Raw genomic sequence first — 26,280 nt, forward strand, 5'->3', positions numbered from 1 at the left:
CTCCCCCTCACCTCCCAATCCCCCCTTCAGCCCCTTCACCCTCTTCATCCCACACCCCCACAATCTCCCCCTCACCTCCCAATCCCCCTTCAGGCCCCTGCACCCCCCTCATCCCTCACCCCCACATCTCCCCCCCACCCCCCTCATCCCTCACCCCCCATCTCCCCATCACCTCCCAAACCATCAGCCCCCCTCACCCTCTTCATCCCACACCCCCACTTCCCCCCCTCACCTCCCAACCCCCCCTCATCCCCCCTCACCCCCCATCTCCCCCTCACCTCCCAACTCCCCTTCAGCCCCCCTCATCCCTCACCCCCCATCTCCCCCTCATCCCTCACCCATCTCCCCCTCACCTCCCAAACCCCCTTCAGCCCCCCTCATCCCTCACCCCCCATCTCCCCCTCATCCCTCACCCCCCATCTCCCCCTCACTTCCCAAACCCCCTTCAGCCCCCCTCATCCCTCACCCATCTCCCCCTCACTTCCCAAACCCCCTTCAGCCCCCCTCATCCCTCACCCCCCATCTCCCCCTCATCCCTCACCCCCCATCTCCCCCTCACTTCCCAAACCCCCTTCAGCCCCCCTCATCCCTCACCCCCCATCTCCCCCTCACCTCCCAAACCCCCTTCAGCCCCCCTCATCCCTCACCCCCCATCTCCCCCTCATCCCTCACCCCCATCTCCCCCTCACCTCCCAAACTCCCTTCAGCCTCCCTCATCCCTCACCCCCCATCTCCCCCTCACCTCCCAATCCCCCTCAGCCCCCGTTCCCCCCCCGCCTCACCCTTCATGCCTCCCCTCTGCCCCCCCAGCCCCTCCTCTCCCGGGGCGGAGGTGGAGGCGGGGCCGCTCCCTCTCCCGCTCCCGCTCCCTGCGGGGTGGCTGCGGCCGCGGCCCGCTGGGGCTCGGCGGCGGCTGTTGCCGGGGGGTGCGCTGAGCTCTGGGCCCGGCCCGGCCCGGCCATGTACGCGGGTCGCAAGCGGAGGAAGCCGGTGCCCCGGGCGTGAGTGGGGTGGAGGGGGGGGGGGGCGAGGGGAAGGCTCCCGGGGAGGGGGGACGTGACACGAGCGGCCCCCGGTAACGCGGCTCTGCCCGGCAGGGTGCGGCCGGGGCCGGCCGAAGGCGGCACCTCCAACCCCTCCAAGCGGCACCGGGAGCGGCTGAACCGGGAGCTGGAGCGGCTGGCGGGGCTGCTGCCCTTCCCCGAGGAGGTGGTGGCCGGCCTGGACAAGCTGTCGGTCCTGCGCCTCAGCGCCGGCTACCTCCGCGCCAAGAGCTTCTTCAGCGGTAAGGGGCACCGCCGGCGGGAGCGTCCCCCCTTTTTCATCCCTTCAAAGGGCTTCGTCTTCCCTTTCCAACAGCGCCTTCTCCCGCTTTGCGGTCTCAAGCCGCAGGGCTTCGGGATGCGTCGCGCCTCGGCAGGAGGAGAGCTCGCGCTCGTTTGGAATTGGAGGGATGCGGACGGACGAAGTTGGTTTCGTGTGTGCGGGTTCCGCTGAAGTAGAAAATGGAGGTTTAGGCTGGAGGGATTTAGCGTGATCCCGGGCTGAGGCTTTGGCAGGCTGAGCTGCGAGCGTAGCGGCCTGGTGTGCAGCCCCGTTGGAAAGTTTCACCATGCGAGTGACTTCCCCCCCCCCCCCCCCTTAATAGACCGGTGAAATACTCTGTGTGCTGATAACGAATAAAAATTACCTGTGGTGTGGTTACAGTTTATTTGGGAACCTTTTAAAATAGACCCTGTTAAAGGCATGCCTGCGTTCCCCTGGGCTGTAATTGTTGTCATTAATAGGAGCCCACAGGAGGGTATTTAGGCAGCCCTGGGTTTTCCTGGTGAAATAGCAGTGGCTTGAAAATGCTGCATATGACCTCAGAAACACCATAATTTCTCTTTTTAACTCCAAATCATTGGATGTATTGAAGACCCTTTTTTTTTTATTCCCCTTTTCCATTCTCTTTTAAACCCTGCTTGTAGAATTAGCAATGAGGTGAAATGAAAAATGAATGGCCTCGGAGAGGAGTTGTCTGCCATGCAGTGCCAGCTCAATTTGTTTGTTTGACTGTATCATCGGCTGTGTTTTCCACACTGTTTTTGCCCTGGTAAGGTGCTCTGCTGTGTCAGCCTTTGCGACGCTGAATGTGTTGCCCGAAAACCATCGTCTGTGATGATGCTCTGAAGCCGAGGAGGACCAGCGTGGTGCTGGCGTTTCCGAAGCACGCTTGTTCTTGCAGGGGGTGGAAGTCCGTGGCGCAGCATGGGCCTCGCTCTTCCCCTGAAACATCAATAATTTAAAGTTTGCCGCTTAAAGGATTTATAAAACGGAGGGGTGGTAGCGATTCCTTAAAACGTCGGGTTTGAAATGGCTGGTCTTGTTGCAAAGCGTCACACCAGGAGTTGCTCGGGGGCTTGTCGTCCTTTCCAGGGTGATTGTGCCGGGATGCCACGCAAGCTTGGCTGGGGAACAGCGAGCACAGGATGACTCTGGGGGGACGGTCCCCCTGCCCTGCAAGCACCCTGCTAGGGCTGTGCATCCAGGGTTTGACATTCCTGCATCCCCGGCACGGTTGCTTACTTTGGTGTTGCGTTGCGAGAAACTGGGAAATCCTGTTCTGAGATTCTCTCTCATTTTTTCTTTTTTTCTCTCGTTCTGTCTGGTTTGATTTCGTGGTGCCAACTTCCACATCAGTGTGCCTGAAGCCATGGGATGGTACCTGCCCTCTGTCTGGTTTAAGGCAGGTCACAGTAATTCAGGTGTGGGCAGGAAGGAGGAAAGCCTCATCCTTTTAGATGCAAATAGTGATTGCATTCCTCCTTGAGTCTGTTCTGCAGCTTTAAAAAAAAAAATGCAAAACCGAAATCTTTAAAAGGAGCTCTGTGCAAGCTCATCTACAAAATCAAATTATTTTAAGTGACTTTAGTCCCTTTCAGTCTGAATGCCGGAGTGATGTTGCTTACTGACAAGCTGTGCTGGAGCTGAGATAAAGTTCAACTTTGGAAGGCTGCTGTTCAAAATACTTTTTGCTTATTCCTTCCTCGCCTTTTCTTTTTTTTTGTTTCTTTCTGGTCATCTGCATGTTTAGGTCTCTTTTTTTTTCCCTTGGTCTGTCAGGGAACAGGGTCAGGAGGGGCAGCCGGGGTCTGCTTGCCTGCCTGCTTGCTGCTGAGCCAGGTGAGCTCGCGTGCTCCGACTCCTGCTCAGCATCCTTGGATATGTGAAATGGGATCCCGAGGAAGCTGGTTTAGCTGCTGAATGCTGACGAGTCCTGTGTGAGATCGGACCAGAGAATGCAAGTGGTTTGGGGGTCTTTTTGTGTTTATTGAGAGCAGCCAGCCCATCCCAGAGCTGTCAGAAGGCAGCTCAGAAACAGGCAGTGCAAACCCTCTTATTGACCAGGGAGGCAGGCAGAGCTGCCCTCGCTCAAGTGAGTCCCTGAAAGAAGACCAAGGAAAAGCCAGGGCAGAAACTGGGGTGTGCTGCCATGCCTTGTGAGGAGAAACATCTCTGCAGCACGTCCTCCTGGAGCAGGTCTCAGGTGGTGAGAATGATCCCTGACATCAATTCACCCAGCAGGTTTATGCCAGCTGCTCTTTCTCCAGCCCCCGTCTTAAATAATTCACTGTATGTCTCCTTCTCCTAGCTATTTGAAAATTAGTTATTTTTTAATTTTGTTCCAGCATTTTGATTTGTGCGTAGCTTGTGTATGGGGAAATTTGTACGGGCATAAGTGAGTAAAACCCAGGTGGGTTCTAGATCTTGCTCACTGGTAAAATCTTTGGGAGCTTCTCTCGTACTGTTTTGGGCTCCCAATCATCTTCTGGCCACGTGACAAACTCTTCAAAACGCAGAGGGGGCTTCACAGCTCTCCTTAAACACGTACCTGCGTTTACATTGCAGCGGCCGATCTGCACAGGCCGGGGTGGATTGACTGAGTTGTGTGGTAGAAGCAAACCTGCTGTTCAGCTGTTGGAGATGGCCGAGACACCGTGTGCAAGAAGCATCTGCATGTGCTTTTATCTGAACAGTGGAGTTTTGAACATTGGTTTGGAGAGAGATTGCCAGGACGTCTTTGATTGTTTTGAAAAGACGTGTTTTTCCCTCATGCGTGAGGATTTTTATATTTTATATGGCCTAAAGTGAAACTGTCCCTGCTCCTTTCCTGCTTGTTTGGGAGCGTGGTTTTAGGCCTGCAGTTAGGTGATAGAAATCAGAGGATTTAAGGCCATTCAGTGTTTTGTTCTTTAATCTTTGGAGTGGTTTAGAGACCATCAACCATTGTCTTTGTTAAGCAGGTTATTTTTCTAAACAAATGTTTCCCCAGGGTGATGTGCCAAGTACTGGGTTGGGTGTCTCTGCTGTGAAGCCCCTGATGCCAGATTGTCTTTTTCCAAAGGACAAGAGCAACCGTGTGTGTGTTTGTCTACTAATTCTGTTCCTTTTTTGTGATCTGGCAAACCTTTCCAGTTTAACAAAGTGGGAAGCAGTTTAGTACTAGGAGTTTGCGACGTGCGTTCAGCATCTCTGGGGAAGGAGGGTTGTTGGCCATGATAGCTCTTGGCCATGGTCTCCTCCTAGAAGGAGGCACTGCTTTTTGCCTTGTACAGCATTAATGATATAACACTGTTTAGACGAGCATTGCGCTGCAAGTTGGGCGGACAGGCGTCCTGATGTCAGACAGGAGGTTCTGTCTGATTTTGACCATCTGAAGGAGCCTCTGGCCCTCAGAACATAAAACAGCAAAGTGCCTTGGGATTGCAGAGTGCCTGCCTCAGGACAGCAGATTTTCCTGTGGCACAGTGCAGGGCCAACGAGGATGGTGGGGAGCCAGCGATGCCACCGGCAAGCACACCCCAGGGTGCGAGGTTTGATCCGTGGTGCGGTGGAAGAGGCTTCTCTTGTGATGGAGCAGCACTGCTGTCCTCTGCGAGATGCCCAGGTGCGTTTCTTTTACCCTGCTGCCTGGCTTTGCAGCTCAAAGCGTGTACAAATGCTTTCTGTCCGCTGGAACGCTACTTACCATGACAGAGGTGAACTTGGGTGGAGGAGCAGGGTCACTGGAGGGCTGGAGACATTGGGAGAGATGTCTCGCCAGTGAGGTGGACTCATAAAGCCAGCGAGCCAGCCCTGCCCATCCCACATCCCATCCTGCTGGATAAAGCGGCACTGACCTGAACCCAGCACCATTAGCCTGTACCAGGAGGACCGAAAGGAGTTGAAGTTGGCTTCCAAATCGAGGGTCCTATCCAAACGTCAGTGCAAGTTGACTTAAGGGCTTCTACCTTCTCCTTTCCTATCCAGGTCTCTTTTCTTCTACAACAGTCCCCCCAAATGTCTTATTTCTTTATTCCCCCTTGGTGAGACAAATATTTTTAATTCTCATTTGCTGTTTTAGCCTTCCTCCCTGCTCTGCAGGAGGCTCTTTCAGCGCGTATGGCTCGGTAGAGGTAGGAGCATGCTGCAGGGCTGCCGCTGCCAGAGCTGAGGAGCCAGGCACAGTGGTCTGTATCTCCCCCGAGGCCTGGGAGCCCCCTCCTCTCTTCCCTCCTGATGCTGAGGACCATTCTTAGAGTGGTGCAGCGAAGCCAAGCTGCCGAGCAGCCTTGCTCCTGCTATCCTCCTCTCCCTCTGTTGTACCCTGTGGCTGGTGCCGCCGTGCCGAGGTCTGCGCGGCACATCATACCAGATGAGTGCCGGCAGCTTAGCCTGGCGGTGCCTGGCAGGCTGCTTCCCTCTAATCCCTCCCCATTCATCCCCTTCATGCTCAGGCCCAGCAAATGGTGCTGGCTTATGGGAGGGTCCCTGTCCTCTGGAAGCCAGGAGAGAAGAAGGGAAGATGCTCGAGGGGATGGTTTGTTGCTGAGTCTTGCCCTGCGTGGTGATTTGTTAGCAAAAAGGAAGATGCCTCAAAGGCGCTTTGTCCTGTGGCTGTCAGATAACATCTATGTTGCTTGGTCCACTTAAACACCTGGTGGGAGGTCAACTGGCAGACCTCAAAATAGGCAAGGGCTCAGTTCAGAGAAGTATCTCTCGCAGTTTGCTCCTGCAGTGTGCTGGGAAGGTCGTCCAAGCTGTGCTTCTCACCCTACAGTGAGCCCGGCCCTTCTGGGGTGTGAGAGCTAGCCCCCCCCCCTCCCCCCCCCCAGCACTCACTTGCCCTTGGGGGCCAGCTCGGTGTCCCCAGGGGGTCCTGTGCCTGTCACAGACCTGTGTCTGCATGGCTCTGTTCCCAGGTGCCTGCACACCGGGGCTTTGCCAGGACTCAAGGGTCACCTGAACTGATCTTAGTTGGGCTTTCATGGGCTCGTGCTGTTTTGGAGGGCTATGACGCAGTATGGCTTTTCCAGCTGTTCCTCAAACTGAAGCCAGGGAGGATGCAGAATGCTACTGGGAACGCAGATGTTTGCTCGCTCAGCTTAAATCAAAACACTCTTGAGGTGGCTGTGGTTGCTGTGGCACCAACATCCAGTGATGGACCTGCATCTGTCATTTCACGTGAGGGTCTGAATCGAGTCTGGGGTAGAAAAAGCTTGCTCCATGGTACCAAGAGGCGCGTGCTGGAACCCCACTGCTGAGCCTTGCTGTAAGTCAGTAATGGGCTAACTCTGCTTCAAAATGGGGCTCCTCGGGGATGCAGATGCACCTCTGCCCGTGTGCAGCATCCTACCCGGAGAGCTGGGCTTGCCAGCAGCCAAGGCATGGCCTCTGAGCGGCTCAGGTGCATCGCTGGCTGGGAGGAGCAGAGGAAAACACCCTGGCATGTGTTGTGGTGTTAGAAATTTTTGGCTTAAGATGGATTATCGGCTGCACAGTCTGTCGTCATGGATCAGAGGGTAGATGTAGCCTTCATTTGGGGCTGTATGTGCTTTTGAACTATGCATAGTGTGTTTGATATAGAAGGGTAGTGTTGTGCATCCAAAACCCAAGTAGTTTGCCTCTCCCAAGTGCTTTAAAAAAATAATGCTCCTGCGGGTGTTGAGGGTTTGGGGGTTTTCCCGGAGTCCTCTTAAAATCTCAGGTGGCACCTGCAGGATTGATGTGCAGCCTCAGGCCTGAGCCTAACCCTTGAAACTATGGTGCGAATCCAGAGTTATTACTAGAGCTAAGATGGTCCAAAAAGTGCCTCAGCTGCTCCCTGGCCATTGGGTCAGTCTGGAAAAGTGCTTTAAATTATATAGTTATTATAGACAGTGTAACTCTGCTCCTGAAACCTCTGCTTAGGGGTGAGGACGTGAGATTGGGACGTGCGTTTATTGATGTGCAGTTGTTTAGAGGTGACTAACGTTGCTCGTTTGCTTTGTCTGCTCTCCCACCTTCTGAGCTGTTCAGCCGCATACCGCAGATAGCTGTAGCAATAAAGCCCAAGGGACTGTTTAAGAGAATAAAGCCTAGTCCTGTGATCACCCTGCTCTCTTAATTGCCTAGGTAATGATTGCGCCTTGGAGGAGCAATGTAAGCTGGGAAAGTCTTGTGACTTTCCTTAGGTAGGCAATTTTCCTGCTGCATGCTTTCCTTGCCAAATGTTTCTCCCTGGCTCTCATGAGAGTAGCTGGTAGGAAGGTGCCGGAGGTCCCTGGGGTTTACACTGGGCTCTTGGTGGCTGCTTGCTCTGCTGCCTACAAGCAACCGGGGTCTCTCAAGGCTCCTTCAAATGCAAGCACGGGAGCAGAGCTGGCAAGAAAATCCAGGTTAAGGTTTTGGGCTGGGGTGACACACACCTAAAGCTCCTGGGGGATGAGCAGTGGGAGCGGGAGGGTTCAAACAGCTATCGGTGCTGCAAGAAGGAGGGAAAGCCTGCAGGTCCTTGTCCTCTTTGTCCTTGTTGAAACCTCTGCACGTGCTTCGCCCTTTGAGACCTAGGTGCCTTCGGAGGTGCAACAGAAAGCTATGCGTAGTCAAAGCCTCCTTGCTTTTGAAAGTACAATTAGATCTTTTAACAGGACATCCATTATTCACCACGGGTGCTCACGGAAGGTGGTGTATCCATACCTTCAGGCAAGGGATAAATAATTCATCTATTTAATGAAATTTGTGTCAACGGGGAGCTGTGGCAGGTATTATGAAATGGTAAGTAAAACCATAGTATCCATTATGAATAAGCAAAGGGAAACTCAAGAAGTATTTGCCGGTTGCTAGAAAATGGGCTCCGTACAGCCCAGTGATGAGAAATGAACTGATCGTTCGGCAAGCTGGGGGGAGATGGCTCCGCTGCCCGGTTTCAGCAAATCTCTGCCTGCTTCTCTCGACGTTTCCATGATGCTCTTTCCTTCTAATGCATTTCAAACACCCCACATCAGAGGAGCTGCTGGCTACATCCCCTAAGTCTTCTCGTATGTGGAAGTGGAATAATTTTGTATTGTCTAGGAAGAGCTCAGTTCATACTCAACAAGAAAAAAAAATCCCAGAACAGGGTATATTTTACTAAGTGCATGTTGCTGTTCTTTGCTTCTCAAAATAGTTGGAGACATGTAAGCTTGCAGTAAAACATGTGGATTAAATGACAGAGCAATGATCACATTTGACGTGCTGACAGTGTAGGTGCCATCGGAGAAGCCAGAGAGGAGGTCGCAGTGTTTCGCCTGCCTTCCCAGCAGCAATTTAGCTTTCCACCAGTTTGAACGTGTCAGTGAGGAAGGCATTTGGGCCAAATTTTGCTCCCTTAGCATCATGCGGTTGTTCTCTGCATTGCCCACTCCTGCTGAGCCGTGGCTGTGTCACCTGTGGGGTTCCCACAGGTGGAAACGAAAGCTCTTGTGCTGGTTTCACTGGAGTGTTGCAGAATTTGTGCGTCATGCTGGAGGAAGAGAGCTGGGCTCTTCCTTGGCTTTTTTGGGTGGATATACTTGCTCTCGTGGGTGGATGGGGCAGGTCCTGGAAGATCTCCCCAGCAATGGCCTTGGGGAGGATGGCAGGCAATGCAAGCCCTTGTTAGCAGAGGGACCTTGCCAAGCCAAGGGAGGAGGGAGATGGGTGATGTCTGATACGGGCAACCTGAGGCTGCTGCAGTAGGGAAGGGAACTGGCCTACTGCCATGCTGCCAGTGGGTTGTGGCAGGCATCGCCTGCTCCCTACCTGGGACCTGTGTGAGCTCATCAGCAAGACTTTTCTTATGTTAGAGGGACCCCTTTTTTTTTAAAAATATCTTTTTGTAGTGAAAACAACATTCTTATGGGGTGGAAAACACTTTTCTGTGTAAGTGACTTCTAGATTAGAAATGAAACAACCTCACTTTATTAAAAAGAAACCTGAGGAGTCTTTTCCCCTAAGTTTCCAATATTCTGCTGCTTCTTTGCAATAAAGTGCAGGAAAAAAATTTTGAGGGGCTATTTAATGAGAGGGTGTGTGTAGTGAGCAGCAGAGCTGCAGGTCCCTCTGCCCGTGAGTGTCTCGGAGCTGGAGGGGTGGGTAGGAAAAGAAGATCTGGAGATATCTCACGATAAGGTTTTTACTCCCATGTGAGTGGAAGACCTGCTTTTCAGGGAATTGGCACACATGGCAGAGAGAGAGGTGGATAGAAGGCAATTTCATTAATAAATAAATCAACTGATCTCTCCTTCGCCCAGAGAGTGACTGATATGCACTGGGGCATTAAGCCCAACAGCAGAATGCTTGCAGGGAGCACCATTACCAAAACCCCTCTTCTCTCTCTCGGCCCAAGACCTTCTCAGACTAATAACTGCCATGCAGATGTCCCTGCCATCACTTGCAGCTGGGTTCGGTGTTTACTTGTCTTGTTTAAAGGGTGCCAGCAGTGGTGGGGAGACACAACCCCTCGCTGCTCTTGAAGAGCCATGAAGCGGTTGGGTTTCCTTCTGCTGCTTCTCCTGCATCAATGCCTGGAGTGGATTTGGGACCAAGTCGCCTCATTTTCCTCCTTTGCGATCAGCAGCTGATGTGAAACCCTGTTCCCACTTGGAGGTTTTGCTGTGTGGAGGAAAGGAGGCTGGGAGATATCCTCTCAAAAATGTTAATACCCGCTTGTTGGTGCAGAGATTTCTCAGGTCTGCAAAGCCCTGGCAGGTTCAGGAGTTCACTAGCAAACCTGGTAGGTGGTGAGGTGTCCCTGCAGCACCACGTGAAACAGCTTCCCAGGCTGGACGTGGGGGGAAGCGCCGTCCTGGAGATGGAGGGAGGAAACCCACCTCCGTTGGCCCCCCGGACCTCCTGCTCCCGGGGGGTGACAGCATAGGGCCAGGCAGCAGAGACCTGGTGAGCAATGCAGGTGCCTGTGCGTGAGGACCCCCACGGTGCAGAAAGCATCCTCCTCCTGTGGGGAGGGAGATGCGGGCAGGGAGCTCGTTCCTCAGAGGTGGGGCCAGGTGGGGAGAGATTTTCTTCCTCTCTGCTAAGAGCCTTTTTGTGGCAAAATAGCCAGCGGGTCCTGGCAGAAGATCTTTTTTTCTTTCTTTGAAGAAATTGCAGGAAAAATGTGCAAGCCTTGCGGCTTTCAGGTGACCGACTTCTCTCTCCTCACCTTCCTCCTTCCACAGCTGCCAGTGGCAAAGTGGATGCTGCTGGCTGGAGTAAGGGAGCCCAGGAAAAGCCACTTCTCTCCCCTTTTTTTTTTTTTTTTTTTTTTAATTTCTGCAAATGCCTGTCCCCAGTTACACAGTGAGGGCAAAGGCTGCGCCTTGTCTCCCTGCCCAAGGCGAAGGCAAACGCTGTGTTGGAAAGGCCACCTTTTCCCTGGTGCTGAGCTCACCCCATTCCTGCCTTGTCCTTCCCCGGGGTAGCTGGGTGAGAGGGGAGGATGCTGTGGCGGTGAGGATGCTGCACGGCGGGGAGGATGCCGTGGCGGCTCTCTGGCTCGTCTCCGCTCCATCAGGCTGATGCGCTGTGACAGTTCTGCTGAATTGCTGACCCGAGGGGCTGCGCAGGGCTATTTATGGAGAGACAAAGCCAGGGGACACTGGGCGAGAGGCCAGCCTGAGATGTCTGCAGCCAAGACTGGGTCATTTTTTGGGGTTCCTTGAGTGGCTTGAATGGAAAACACACTGTTTGGTGAAGGTTATGGGAAAACCCCAGTGGGTTACAAGACCAGTCCCTTGGCCCTGGTGGTTCGATCCTGTTTGCAGGAGCAGGCTGGGATCGGTGGCAGGCATCTGCATGGAGGACAGTGGGCCATCTTCTGGTTTTAACTTGTGTGTCCTCTGGCCCCACAGCTTAGGAGGAGTCCAGATGCTGATAGCAAAGTCTATTTTTAGGCAGCGGTTGTGATCAAGTTTTCCTTTTTGAAGGGAAATATCAAACCATTAAACCAGACTTCTGAGTAGAGGGCAGCACCCTTTAGCTGCTCTTCTATCATCCAGGTTTCTTTTTATCTTGCACCTCCAGTGCAGCAGTCTGGGAGCCAGCAGAGGAGGACTGAAGACCTTTAATAATTAATAGCTCCTACGTTTTGCTCCCAGGGATCGGAAGAACAAGTTGCTGGAAGGGCACTGCCAGAAACCTGCTCCAGCCACACCACGGGACCCTGCCTGGGCGATGCAGCCGCCGTGCTTGCATGCTGCTCTGCCCAGTGGCCTGCCCGTGCCTGAGACTTTGTGCAGGCTTGTCAGGCTCTGACCCAGGCAGGGGACCCTGGGGTGCCCCTGGGCAGCAGTGCTTGCAGTGGGACGGTGTTCAGGGTGGGGGAACAGTCAGGACACAGCAGCGTGTGTGTGTCTACCCCAGCACGCTCAGGACTGACCCACTGTTGTACAAACACGTGCTGTAAACTTAATCCCGGGCTGTCGGCCCCTCAGTGTTCAAATAGCTCCTGAAATAATCCGTGCAGGCTGAGCCCAAGGTCAGTTTCCCAGAAGCAGGGGTTTTGCTGCCATATCAGTTTTTTTCTTTTCATTAAAAACAATATTAGAACCAGGACATGCTTTGCATTTAGTTATGGAGCAGAGTCAATCATTAGGATGGTCCTGTGTCTGGTGGAAGAACATTTTTGTCCCCAAAGCCTCACGTGCGTACCGGTGAGGCTCTGCAGACCACAGCATCCTTCCTTGTTCCCACCCAACTGCGAGCCAGTGCTTGGCAAATGCCCGCTGAGGACTTTGGGATGGAAGGTGAGCCCTGGCAGTGGAAGAGGGGGCAGTGTGCCTTTGCTATATGCTTGCCTTCCCAGGAGAGAAATGCTGACAGATGGGGGGAGTCCACTTTGGAGATGGAACCAGTCCCTCTGCTTGTGGCTGCCCTGTGAACACAGGCGCTGCTGGGTTCAGCTTCAGACCTCGTGGTCCTGGAAACCTCGGAGATGCGTCTGGAGCATCCACCTTTCGCAGAGGCTGGGAAGCTGCTCACCCACGAGCTTCTGCACACTGGCACTGAGGTCCTTCAGGATCTGCTCCATGCAGATGGAGAGACTGAGTTTCAGCAGCTGCTTTGGCAAAGCACAAGGCAAGCCGAGGCGTTACAGAGCCTGGTTTTGTTTACACGCTGGTAGCTGGTGCCTTTTGTCTTCTGACTTGTTGCTCTGTCTCGGCTCACAGCTTTGACAGCACTGACAGCTTTATGGGGTGTTAAATTACTTCCAGGGTCCACTTGATGCTCCTGTTGCATCTGAACGTGGCAGCTCCTTGGCATCTGTAGCACAGGAGCTGGGAAAGGCAAATTCAAAAGAGCTTTTGCTCTCTTTGAGCAGGAGCATGGGAGCTCACTAGGCAGGCTGCAGTGGTAGCTGCTGCTGGTGCCTCACACCTTTCCTCCCAGGTACCGGTGGGAGCAGCTGGTCTACTAGTGGCCAAATGCTGTCCTCTGTCTTCACGGTGCTTCTAAGAAGCTTCCCAGCTTTGCTGCAACCTCCACTGCCTCCTGGACAGGCCTGCCATGCACAGGCTTGTTGTCATCTTACTCTTTAAATATTATCAACCCTAAAATATCCCCAGGATTTGTTCTCTGGGGGAGTACAGTACAAAATTTACAGACAAATCTTTTAGTTAAATTGAGTGACAGATTTCCTCATCCGTATTTATTGTGCATCGATCACTATTAGGTTGTCTATGATCTCGGGTGTCTATGTTTGTATCCATGTGTGTGTTTTTCTGTGTTGTTTTTCTCCCACTGTGAGCTGTAGCTTGCCCTAATTTGATTGAATAAACCCGCTATGTTGCTGAACTCTAACGAGACATCATTGACTGGGCTATCTGGATTGTACCCTTCAAAATGGCATGGTCCTTATCCTGGCAGAGTGGGGTTTGCTGCAATGCCTTTTGTGTAGGGCAAGCTTTTGCTGCTGTTGGTCCGCTGTCCTTTGCAGAGTCAGGGCATGCATGTGCCAATTTGTTCTAGTTCAGCATCGCAAAGAAACGCTGGGTGCAGTGACTCCCCCGGGAAGAGCAGAACTGCTGCCATGCCCTGAGAGCCAGTGGGGTGTGCATGGTGTGGTACCCAAGGGCTGGCTCTTGCTGTTTGCAAGGAGTGGTGTGAGGCATTGACTCTGTGTCTGGATGGGGTCTGGGGACCTCCATGGTTGTTATTGCTAAATTATAAGAGAGATTTCCAGCTGGTGAGCTCACTAAACATGTCCTTTTGTGCTATTGGTTGCAGGTAACTGCTGGTAAACACAGGATTTCACAGGTATTCTGCTGATGCCTATCTGCTTTAATGATCCCTGGCTTTAATTGCAATTTACTTGTAGGTGGTTAAAGGTCTGACTGGCGGGAGGGGGAAAGAGGGGGGGCGGGGAAAAAAGGATGAGGAAAATGTCCTGTTAAAATCAACTCTCTTGAGGGGTGAAGCAAAGGGCTGACTACATCACAGCTTCCCCTGGCACAGCATTGTCCAGCTTTGCAGCCAGGTTCACATTTTGGATGTTCATGGTGGTGGCTTGCATGTGTTACTGCAGCACTGAGGTCCGTTCCCTTTGCTTCCTCCAGTTGCTCTAAAGAATCACTGTGCCAAAGAAGCGGAGAGGGATGGAGACTGCGGCAACGGGCCAGCTACAGGCTCGGCAGCGGTTCCGGAGGGCGAGCTGCTCCTGCAGGTTAGTGCTCCTCGCTGACCACCTCTCCCTGGCAGACGCCTTCCATGGATTTTCCTCTTGTCCCCTTTGCAGCTCCTTTGAATTTTACCCAAAGTACAGGCTGTTCTGTTACTGGTTGCAGGATGTTTTGGTGAAGTAGTGATTTTATGTGGTGTAGCTTATAGTGCTTCTGACTGAGCAGAGGTTTAAGACCTCTTCAGGTCCCTGGGACAGAAACTGTGTTGCTTCTCCCCTCCCTTTCCCATCCTTCCTGGAGAAAATTGCCATCTGTAAATTGTTTGTGTGTAAGAAACCCTCCATCTTGGTGGAAGCAGCGCTGAATTTCTGAGTGCAGAGGTTCAGCTCTTCTGCTTCTCTGCCCTCGTGTGTAAATGGGTCATAGGTGTAACACGGGAGCCAAGCAAAGCAAGACGTTTTGAGTGTGGTTTTCAACATGGGCACACTGGTCCCAACTCAGGGGTGTTGTCCAAACACTGGTGAAAACAGGGAAGAAAATGTCATGGAAGTCTTACCTGATTGTCAGGCAGTCATGCATGGCACTGAGTACATAGATAGGTGCTGATGGGCCATGTGCTCAGCCCGTATAAACAGGGTACGTGGATATATTCTGCGAGAGGCATATAGTTGGCTCCTTTGGTGATGTGGAGGCAACGCAGGTGGTGTTGCAGCATGGTTGGGCTGAGCCTGCTGCTTCCATGGTTTATTCAAAGATGCCAGGAGATGACCTTCTGTCTACACACTGTGCACGGTGAATGGGAAGAGGTCAGGCTCCAGCAGCGCGAGGTCCTGCGAGGACGCAGGTTTCCCCTCCACCCAGGCACAGGCTTCAGCACTGTCCCCTGCCTGGCTGTCATCCAGAGCGGGGCGAGCGTGCTGGTCAGCCCCAGCTCCTGTCCGAAAGCTCACTCAGCAGTAAGTGTAATTACTGTCCTGCTTGAGAGCTGGGGAGCCAGGATCTCAGTGTCTAGTGAGAGAAATGCTAAAGCCAGGTTTGTTAATAACACAAAACCTGAGGGTTTTCTGCTGTGGATATAACAAAACTGTGCTCAGCAGGGCTTGCTGGGGATTGATGTCCTGCTCATCAACTCCCCCCAGAGTTTAATGCTGTCCTTCTAGAGGTACCAAGCTGGGTATTAAAAGCTCTGGGTTTAGGTTTGGCCCTCCCCGGGGCCCGTCTGCGTGATGCTGGACGTGGCAGGGGCTCAGGACCTGCCTCCGTGCCCCAAGGAAACGCTCCTCCTACATGTTTATAAAACTACTTCCACCCAGTCTGTCACCTTTGATATCCAAACTTCCTTTGGTTCATGTCTTGGTCCACCCTGATTCTTCCCTTTCCCTCTTCTAACTTTCCAGACTTAGTTTTTTTGATTATCCTTTTCCACTAAGGCTCTCTCTAGCAGCAATCTAGGCAGAGGAAAGTATCTTAAACTGAGGTTAAGCATGTAAATCCCTCTAAAGGGACCAAGGCTGAGAACTGGGTGGACCACCTCTGCCCCGGTGCACAGCAATGCAGGTACACATTGCTGGCTGCAGGATATTAAATCTGCCTGCTGGCCAGTGCAGTTAGGGAAGGACAGAGTGCTGCAAGATGTTGCTTGCTCCCACCGTGGCAGAGCAAAGCCTCCGAAGCCTCTCAAAGGGTTAAAGTGTGTTTGGCAGCACTAATTAACCTCTGCAGCAGATTCCCACACACTGAGATCAACCCCAGTAAATAGAGAGAGCGTTTGTGCCCAGAATAAAGGGAAGGAGAGGGGGGAGAAAGACGGACCCTGACAATGAAACAGGAGTTGGCAGCAACAATAGCTGGACTTGGCTGAGACTACACGCTAGACCCTAATTACTCCTGATGTCTATACACTATGAAGTGGGGGAAGCAGGCCAGGGCTGGCTACTGTGCCTTCACTGCCTGCAGCCAGGCTAGTGGTACAGGACTGTTTTGGCTCTGGACAGCCGTAGGGCTTTTGGGGTCCATGCTACAGACGGACCCCTGCCTTCTAGAGGACTCCTGCTTTGAGCTGGCAAGAGTGTCACCATGGGGACCTGTTGCCCTTACAGAGGGATGGACAGGTGGTGCTGTCACGACAGTGAAAGCTGTTCAGTTTCTGGGGAGCTAAACCAGTTATTTTCTTGGGTTTTTATGGCCTTTGCTCTTAGGCAGCACCATGGGCTTGAAGGTGTTTTCTGGAAGTCTATCATGGGGATCATTTCAGAGCTGGGGAAACTGAGTCGCAGAGTGATGCCTACCACTTGGGGTCAGGGCGAGACTCCTGCGGGCCTGCTCCCAGCCCTGGCAAGGTGATGACAAGGTCTTCAAAGCACTGGGCTCTTAGGGGTGCTCCCTGATTCCTGCCAGTGCCTGTGTTAGCAATGTTCTTCTGTGTATCAGCTCCTGCCTGGTGCCAGAGAGCAGGGATGAAAGGCCAGGGCTCCTGGGACAGCAGCTGTACTCCCAAACTGGTAGGGAAGCTCCTCTGCACCTTCTAATCTTCACGGATCTCCAGGTGCAAAGGACACTGTCAGCCAGCAACCTGGTCCCTTCTCCTGTGTCCTGTCCTGTCAGCCCTGGGGCTGCTGGCTCAGAGAAAACCCAAATTACTTCCCAGATTTGTTAAGCTGGTAGGAATGAGCCCCTCTTGAAGAAGATGGAGGCTCTGAGCAGATCAGCCCATTCCTTCCAGGAAACACAACGCTCCCTTGAATGTTGACTTTGCAGTCCTGGAGCTTGAGAAGAGGATAGAAGGGCCAGTGAACTGTAAAATATGTAAGTTGTGTAACATTAAAAATGCATCGGAAACTTCAGATTGATGGCTGCATTTGCTATTTTCTGTGGAGAGGGCTTAGTGCTTCAAACCTGCATGGGCAAAGCAGCTTGAGTATTTATTTTGTGAAAACAGAGCACAGCATTCAGCCTGTTTGGGCAGAGGGTGTGCATGAATGAGCACATGTTCCAGGACGGGCTGTTAGCGTTGTGTAAATCTGTACACCATGCAGGCAGAGAGCTCCAGAGGAAGAGGAGCGTGGCTGGGACTGTCTTGTGGTGAACATGCATCCTAGGCGCAGGTGGCCACAGACATCCCTTTGCCCCATGAGCACCAATACTTGGTTCTTTCATTGCCATGTGGTGCTTTGGAAGGACGGTGCTGTGCAGGTTGGATGAGTGCCTTGCAGCAGGTTGTCGCCAGGTGTGAGTTTGGGGTGAATCATTTATTTGCTGAAAGGAGAAGGTACTCTGAGGTCAAGAACCAATTCTGTGGTTTTCCCCCAAGTCCAGGGACCAGACTCAGCCCATCCTCCCTCCTGCTTTGGAATAAAATGGCTTTTCAGAAATCAGGTGTTTTTGCTGCGGTTTCAAAAACCAAACCCTTATGCTTTAGCTTTCACCTTTTCCGTTTTCATTGGTTAAGGCTCTTTGCAGTGTTGGGTTGGCCACCTCGACCAAAGGGTAAGCGATGCGGGAGGAGGGAGCGGGCAGTGGAGACAACACCTTGCTAGGCCTTTTTCCTTGTCCACGGACAGCCCAGGCAGGCTCACCACGGTCCTTCACCAGGCTTCTCCTCTGGCACCTGGGGAGGACAGAAGGGATGCAAACAAGGCCAGGAGCTGGGCAGGTTTCTCCCAAACCATCAGAAGAATCCCCCATCCGCATGGGCCAAGCAGCAGCACGGAATGCCCTGCCAATGCTGGCAGCTCGCAGTGATCTGCAGTGGGTTTGCTCTCCACTGCACATGTCCCGGCTTTTCCAGCCTCACGCTGTCCTAAGCCACACGTGGCTGCCAAGACCCTCCCGGGCTATGGGGAGGATGGGAGCTACATGAGCAGAGCCACCCAGGTAGATGCGGGTCAACATTAAATGCAGCCGACATGAAACACTGTTTTGATTCAAAGTTGTCAGAAAGGCTTGTTTCTGCCAGAATACCGGAATGGACCCGTTCCTGATGGTGTCTGGTTTCATTCTGCAAGCAGTTCTGAGATTTTTATTTGCTCTTCGCATAGGGTGAGTATAAATGTCCAAATCTGAGTCTGAGCAAACGCTCTCGGGATGGAAGCAAAGTTTTCCATCAGTTTGGATTAGGATACGGTTGGGCAGCTGTACGGAAGAGCTACATGACCTCAGAGAAACCCAGCAGAAGATACCATCTGTTTTCTTGCTGAGCACAGCTCTGCCGGTGTTGATCCCCATTTTTCTCCAGCCAGCCTTCAGTTTGTGGAGTTTACGCAAGCAAGGCAGAGTGGAGGAAAATCTGAGAATGAGCTGCAGGCCTTGACCTCTGCTAGGTAAAGCAGACTCATCAGGTCTGCGAAAACCTGTCTTTTAGGTGCGTGTGCTCTGGCACCGCGGCAAGGTACGTGCATAGAGGCAGTTGCAAGAATGGAGGTCCGTGGTGCTGTTCCCATCCTGCAGGAAGGGTATGAAACCAAGAAGCTGCTTGAACAGTGCATCAGAGGATTTGGTGAGAGCCAGGGCAGTACCCAGCGTTACAACAGCGAGATGCCATCGGGAAGGGCTTCCTTTCCTTCCAGGAAGCCCTGGAAGGAAAGACTTCCTGTGCTTTGTCTCCTGTCCTACAACTTTCTCTTGGTGGGGCAGTGCCTCAGCTGCCTGCTAGCTGGGAGCAGCCAGGTCTTGAGTGACCAGTGTCCGAGCAGAATGGAACTCACCGTCCTGCTAGAAAAGGGTGGTGTGAGCATGGCATGTACCTGCTGATCTCCTCTCTCCCCTAGGCACTCAATGGCTTCGTGCTGGTGGTGACGTCGGAAGGACTGATATTTTACTCTTCACATACGATTCAGGACTATCTGGGATTTCATCAGGTTGGTGGGACACCTCTGACTCTCTGTGGTGGGTTTGCAGAGTCGATTTTTCCTTGGTGGTAGAGAATAGCCCCAAGTTCCCTGCAGGGAGGAAGCTCTAGAGGGATCACAGGGTCTTGGGCGGTTGCATGGGGCTTTTCCTTGGTCTGGTGAATTTGGACCCTGTGTTGCCAGATGTGGTCACTGGGAGGTGTCAAAGCAACTTCACTAGCCCACAGATGCTTTCCATGAGCCATGTTGACAGGCTATGAGGTTCATGGCCCTGTTGTGTAATGCCATGGTGAGATGTCTGTGGTTCTCTGCCCAGTTTGCCTTTGGGCACCCATGCCTCTGGGTGACTCCTGGTAAATCCCATAAGGCTTCAATGCTTTATGGTTATCTGGGCACCTAGATAACCTGGAAGGCACTAGGTCATATTTACAGGGAAGTGGGACTTACCTGCAGTCCTTTAGTTACTGTGGTTTGGTGTTGCTCCCACACAGCTGGCTTTCTCCAACATCTGTGGGAGATGAGGACTGTCCACCTGGGCAGAGGGAGCAAGTCCCAGAGCAGGTGCCTTGTTCTCTCAGGAGCAGTGTAGGGATGGGGTGGCATGAGGTGGCTTTGCTGCTGTTTTGTTCCCAAACTGACGTTTTCATCTCGTCCCGTAAGTCAGCACTAGGATTTTGAAGGACACCATCTTACGGGGATGAAAGTGTCAGAGGGGAGCTGTATTGCTGATGCTAGTGGCTTTTTAGAATGGGGGTGGAGAGGTCTGGCCCAACATGAGCAAGGGGTCCTTAGAGCCAGATGTGCTGTCTGTTCCCACCAGCTTCAGTTCTGGTGGAAGGTGTCAAACCTCATTCAGCCAGGGACCTAGTTGAGCACCAGGGAAATTGGGTGAGAGATGGCCAACTGGGGCTGTGACAGGCTGTTTCCAGGTGGGATGTGAAAACTGGTCCCTGGGGACAGGCTACAGAGCTCGTGCGTTGCTTTTTTCCTCTAGACAGATGTCATGCACCAGAGCGTCTTTGAGCTGATCCACACCGAGGACCAGCAGGAATTCAGACGCAACCTCCACTGGGCCCTCAACCCACCCCACGCTCCTGAGGGTGAGCCTTCTCCAGAAGGTAAATGCAGGCTGGGAGCCAGGCATCCCAGTTGGCACGAGGTGTGTATCTCCCCATGTATGCTGGGGAGCCCAGCTCCCTGCCGTCGCTTGTGTGGGGTTTACGTCCTTGTGGCTCAAGCCACGGGTTCATCCAAAACACTGTGGCTTTCCACGGGTTTCTGTTGCTGTGCTCTGCAAACTGCTGCAGTCCCTGATGCTGGAGACCTCTATCCCTTTCTGGAGACCTCCGACCCTTGCTGGTGACCCCTGCTTGCTCCTTTCCTGGTCCCTCTCTCCCACAGAGGGGAAGAGTCTCAGCTCTTCTGCTGTTGCCTACAAGCTGGATCAGCTGCCCCCAGAAAACTCCTCCTTTCTGGAAAGGAGCTTCGTGTGCCGCTTTCGCTGCCTCCTGGATAATTGCTCCGGCTTCCTGGTGAGTACACACCTGCACTGCAACCCCCACAGCAGGAGGGCTTCAGGCTCACCCCAAGGGGTCTGTGCCACTGCTGGAGCATAAAAGTTGGCCTTGAAAGACCCAGTGCTCCTTTCTGCCATGTGCAGCACCTGCCTGTCACAGCAAGGAGATATTTCTGCTGTTTTTCATAGGTTTGGTCTGTACCTACAACCTCTCCGTGTGGGTTTTGTTCCTCTCCTCTCAGAGGTGCTGAATCTTGAACAAAAGTGCTTTTCCTTCACATGTTTTGCCAGGTTTTTGTGTTAAAGGCCTGTCTTAAGACCAAGTAGGTGGTGTTCATCCCTCCTCTCTGCTGCAAGTTAGTGGGGTTCTTACCTTCATAACCACAGGTGTAATGACACTGTTTCTCCCTGTCATCCTGCTTCAGTCTGGAAACTCAACATGAAGAAAAAGTCTTGGTTGTCCGTTGTTTAGAAGCAACGCTATGATCCCTGATGGGGCTGTGATATAGCTCAGTTAAAATGCAAAGCAGCCTGTGCATTGTGCAATGCCATGATGCAACTGCAGCATGTGCTCTCAGTCCTGCAGCCGCTGTGTGGCTGAGCCCCGGGCTGGCAGTGAGCAGCTGCAGGGGGAGAAAGCAGTGGGCTGCTGCTGCGGCAAGCTCAGCACAGCGTCACTTTGATCCTCTGTCTTATTTTAGTGGGTAGCACTGGAGTTGCAAGGGACAAATCGCAAGGGATTGTTTGCATCAACTCTGCAGCGAGATGGCTTGGTTTCCATGCAGTGCTTCTCTCTCTCTTCTCTCTCCATCCAAGTTTCTGTGTGACACTGACCTTTTCTTCTCTTCCCAGGCTTTAAACCTTCAAGGCAGGCTGAAATTCCTTCATGGACAGAACAAAAGGTCTGAAGATGGGTCTGCACTACCACCTCAGCTTGCTCTCTTCGCTATCTCCACCCCCTTGCAGCCCCCGTCCATCCTGCAGATCCGAACCAAGAACATGATCTTCAGGACGAAGCACAAGCTGGACTTCACGCCCTTGGCATGTGATGCGAAGTAAGCAATAGAGCTTATTTGAGGGGTGATGCTGTGGGCTTCCAGCATGCCATTCCATACCTTGCCTGGGTGATACCCCACCCTGGCTCTGCCTCTGAGCTGGGTGCATTCTCCGTCTCCTGCAGGGGGAAGATAGTTTTGGGCTACACCGAGGCGGAGCTGCGGATGTGTGGCACTGGCTACCAGTTCGTCCACGCTGCTGACATGCTGTACTGTGCTGAGAACCACGTCAGGAGTAAGAGTCCCTTCTGTGGTCCCTTGTGCCCACCTCTGAGGCTGCTGAGTGGGCTGGGCTATGGGCAGCTCCATTGGCTGCTCTGTCAACCCTGGCAGCTCTTTCCCCATAGGATGATTTGCTTTATGCCTTGCTGTGATGCTCTTGTCACTGCAGGGAGGTTGGGTTGGAGCGTAGTGAGGGGTATTTAGCTGGGATGGTGTCCCCTGTGTGTGCCAGCCGTGCTACTGCTGTGACCCCACCTGCTTATCCTGTCTGGAAACGGCAGTGTCGCTGGAGGCAGCCCTGCCTCTGGTGATGAGCTGACAGCCCTCAGCACACGTGTTTCCTCCTGGCAGTGATGAAGACAGGCGAGAGCGGCCTGACGGTCTTCCGCCTGCTGACGAAGGAGAATCGCTGGAAGTGGGTGCAGGCCAACGCGCGGCTTGTCTACAAGAACAGCAAGCCTGAGTACATCATTGTCACGCAGAGACCCCTTGTGTGAGTGCCGGCTGGGTCAGCTCAGGCTGGGATGGGGACAGGCTGGCTTTTTCCATCGGTGTAGGCTCTGGGACGCCCCAAGCAGGGCCAGATGTTCGCTTCTTCATTGCTTCTTGTGCCTTTTAAAGGAGCAGCCATAAGATACCATGCTCTGATGCTGTTCAGCCACATCCCGCTCTGCAAGGCCACCCCGCAAGTACGGGAGAATGCTGAGCAGTGCCCTGCACCTCACATCCCTGCCCCTGTGTCCTGGGCACTTGTCCAGACTTACCCTGGGGAGACTGGTGGCTGCTCCCCAGCAGCTGTAGGGACATGTGGGTGCAGGAACAGTAAAGTCCTCAAATGTGGCTGCTGTATGGCAGCAGCCTGACACCCCTGTCCTAAGGGGTGGCTGCAACATAGACAAGCGGGCAAAGGTGTGACTTTTGTCTGGCAGAGCTCTGTTACCTTTTGCATTTTAAGTGTCCTCTTGATTATGCTACAGATGTGTGTTTTTATGTGTGTGTGTGTTCATAAAAAAAATATGTATGTGTGCGTATTTGTTTGTAAATGTGTATGTGTGTGGTTATGCTTGGTACATGCATGCTCGTCATAGCAAAGGGACTTTGGCTTGCAGGAATCACAATTATCCATTGCAGAAGCAGTTTGGGGTGTGTTTGTGCACACGCAAGCCACAGTCTCCTCTTCCTGCCCTGCAGAGATGAAGAAGGAGGAGAGCACCTTCGGAAACGGTCAATGCATCTTCCCTTTACCTTTGCTACAGGAGAGGCGCTCTTATACCAAAGCGCTTACCCTCTCCCGGGCTTCCCTGACCCTTTCCAGAGCAAAGGGAAAACCAGCAAATCCAAGAAGACCTCCCACAGCCATGGAGGGTGCTTCCAGAAGGATGGCATTGACCCCAGTTCTCTGCTGGGCGCCGTGATGCGACAGAACAAGGCGGTGTACGTCTCCCATCCAGCTCCTGCACCTAATCACTCCTTCAGCAGCAGTTTCGTGGACCATCTTGAGGACGTGTCCTTGCCAGGTACAGGAGGAGATGCCTGGAGTACAGGCTCTGCTCCAGGTTTTTCAAGGGGAGACAGCTGCAAAGAGGAGCTGGTGGATTTGCAGCAGGAGGACCCTCTCTTGACCACCCTGGACTCACTCTCAATTAAGAGTGATGAGAGCTGTTCCAACAACGAACTGTTCAGTGCGCTGGAGGGCCTGAGGTTGAATGCCGAAGACCTGGAGCTCCTGCTGCTGGATGAGAAAATGGTGATGGTCAACATAGACCCTGACCACACCCCGTCCCTGAACGACTGCCTCGCCAGCAATGAGATTCTCTCCTACATCCACACCACTCTGGTGAACAAGCATGAGGGAGGACAACAGGTCTGTCCCCTGTCAGGCACATCCCCAAGCCCACGTGGAGGCACCGCTACGTACCAGGCCCACATGGAGGACAAGGACTCGCAGTACCTGCCCCAGCACATGGTGCAGCCCAGCAGTGCCCTGGGCCAGCCCCCTGCTCAACTGTGGGAACAGCCCCTCCATGTCGTGCCAGGGCAGCTGCCCCCACTGCTGCCAGAGCCGGCTGAGGAGGAAGAGCCATCTGATGGCTCACAGTGGAGGCCAGCTGGGGAGGAGGGTCTGCTCTGCTTCCTCCAGCCGGCACAGGGCACCCTGTGGGACAAGACACCCAGCTCGCCTCCAGGAGCCCCCTGCCCGCAGGAGGCACCCAGGACTCAGAAACCGGAGGGTGACTTCCCGGCCATGCATCCCCCCCAAGAAGATGCTCGCCAGTCCTTCTCCCTGCCCAGCCAGTGCCAGGGCCGTGTGGGACCACCCAGCCAGCTGAAACACTGTCACTTGCTGACAAATGGGTTGTGCGGCCACAGCCGTGACTCCACTCCACACGTCCTTCCCAGCAGCAGCCCCAGCCCGTGGCAGGACTATGTTTCCCCACTCCTGGGATCCCCAGCTCAGCCTGGATTTTATGGCATCAGCCAAGACTTGATCTCCCAGCACCAGGACTGCTTGGGTCCAGGGTCCAGTGCGCCGGCAGTACACTTTAACCTGAACGGATTGTGCAGCATGGAAACTGCGGGCAGCAGGGGGTCCCAGGAAGAGATGGCTCCATACTCCAGTTTTTTCCCCCCTTCCTTATACCAGCTTATTCCCAAGAAGCAGCTAAGCCCTATTCCATCCATGCCCCAGCACCCTTTTCTGAGCTCAGCTGCAGGGCGCTTCGGGAGCGTCGGCAGCCAATTGGAGACTCCTGTGAACTCCTACGGGATGTACGCCTCCACGCTGAGCCAGGAGAGCAGGCACAGGGTAAGGGCCTCTCTCCTCTCTCGCTCTCAGTTTTTTCTGCACTGGTATTTCCTGGGGGTCTCAGCACAGGGAGGCACGCGCTGCCTGGACAGTAGACAGGAATCGCCTTGCTCTAGCTGGAGCATGGCTGGAAAGGAGGACTTTAGGGGCCTTTCTTTGCACCAAGAGTTGAACAGCAAAAGACCACAGTGTGGGTTCTTCCCTTTAGAAGGTGGCTGTCTCTGGGTCTGATTTCCATATGGTTTGTTAAATTGCCATTCCTGTACAGAGAGTAATTCCAGCCATGCACTGGTAAGCTTTGATGGGTGGTATAAAGCACGTGTGAGATGAAGATCTCTACCATAAGGTGTTTCCCCTGTGGAATTATCCCCTGGCCTGTGCTTAACCCCTGTCGAGAGCCCATCCATCTGCTGCTAGCCATCCAGTGTTGCAGGGCGAGGTCTGCAGCACTGGATCTGAGTGTCACAGTGCCCTTCAGGGCTGTCCTTGGAAGTGACTCCCCTGGGACTGGGGCCAACAGCCCAAACCAGGGCTGCTTAGGGAGGACAGAGGGAGTGAAAGCTGCCTGGCCCTTTCCCCTCTCCCTGATGCAGATGCCATGCATATCTGTAAGGGCCATGAGCTTTCTGGGCTGGGGCTGATAGCATGGAGAGTTGGTCCAGGTCCTGGAGGACCCCATCTCTGCAGTGATGCTTCCCCAGCCTGTGGCACCACCAGGCAGGGTGAGACATCTAAGGGGTCTGTCCTGCCTCCCTGCTTACCCAGCTCTGCCTTCGTGAGTACTGTCCCCTGGGTAGCTTGTTCCTTGCTGCTGGACATCTGCTACTGGAAGGCTGCCCTGCTGTCTCACAGGGGTCTCTGTGTTAACTTGTGGGGCCAACAGATGTTGTCAAAGCATCTTCCTGCTTCTTCTTGAAGGCCATGCTCTGCACCTCAGGTCCTCCCATTCTCCATCTCCTCCAACTCAATACACCAGGCACCTTCTAGCTCTGTTGAAGAGGTTGACTCTGGTCCCGTCTAGGGGTTTGGGAGCTTGTAGGACCAGTGTAGAACAGCCTCGACACATCTCTAGAGCTTGCTGGCCACCTCATGTGGCTGGTGTGTTTTTGCCTTGCTAGGAAGAGTGCAGCAAGGGTGCAAGACCCAGGTGCTTGCTTCAGATGCAGTCCAGGTGCCTGTGATTTACAGATAGGTTTCATGAGTTGAGCTGCAGTGCTGTGATACCTGGTCAGGTTCTGCAAAGGTCAATTAGCAGGTCAGTAGGTGAAAATTAATGCCAGCTGAGGAGGTTGGATGCACTTGCCCTCTATGTGCTTTCAGCCTCTGATCAATGAAGTGATGGGTGGGCATTTGCGAGTGAGGACCCGGGGGAATGGGGTGGGGATGTGTGTGGGATGGCTGCTAAGCCCCTGTACTGCGGGTGGTAGGGCAGGAGCAGACCTGTTCCCCCTCCTGCCAGCCTCCTCTGGGCACCAGCTCCATCAGTACTAGTGAAACACAGTACTAGTAAAACACTGCAAAACTCCTCAATGCTCTATTTTCTCTCTCTTCTCCTAGCCCAAAGGCAGCTGTGTTTTGCCCAGCACTCCCATGGGACTCCCTGGAGACCATCTGGTGCCGGGAGGAAGCGTGGTTCCCCCCTGCCAGCTGCACCCCCAGGCAGAAGTGTTGCCAGATCACCCTCACACCTCCAGCAGCAACTTCTGTCTCTAGGAAAGACGGGAATGGACAAAGCAGGACTATTCCCTGGGGAAGGAGCTGCCTTCAAGTTGCAGATAACAAACCTTTCCCTGCCACGGGTGTCCTGCCATTGCTTTTGATGTCGGTTGCTTTGGCTCAGTGAGGGTTTTTTGCTTTTTTTAAATCTTATTTTTTTTGTCAACTTCCTGCCATCCTACCCCTGCCAAGGCTCCAT

General features: G+C 53.4%; 1 protein-coding gene across 1 annotated transcript; it reads left to right on the forward strand.

Annotated features, from left to right (window-relative positions):
- Nucleotides 1–960: 960 nt before the first annotated feature.
- On the forward strand, nucleotides 961–26,078 carry LOC104259380 (aryl hydrocarbon receptor). Its single transcript, XM_059820046.1, has 11 exons — nucleotides 961–1,001; nucleotides 1,098–1,285; nucleotides 13,857–13,963; nucleotides 18,686–18,775; nucleotides 19,761–19,884; nucleotides 20,168–20,298; nucleotides 21,135–21,337; nucleotides 21,463–21,572; nucleotides 21,911–22,052; nucleotides 22,751–24,365; nucleotides 25,923–26,078. Exons 1-11 carry the CDS (start codon nucleotides 961–963, stop codon nucleotides 26,076–26,078), a joined length of 2,907 nt encoding a protein of 968 aa, XP_059676029.1.
- The last annotated feature ends 202 nt before the right edge of the window (nucleotides 26,079–26,280 follow it).

Source organism: Gavia stellata, chromosome 8, assembly GCF_030936135.1.
Source record: "Gavia stellata isolate bGavSte3 chromosome 8, bGavSte3.hap2, whole genome shotgun sequence".
Taxonomy (NCBI): Eukaryota; Metazoa; Chordata; class Aves; order Gaviiformes; family Gaviidae; genus Gavia; species Gavia stellata.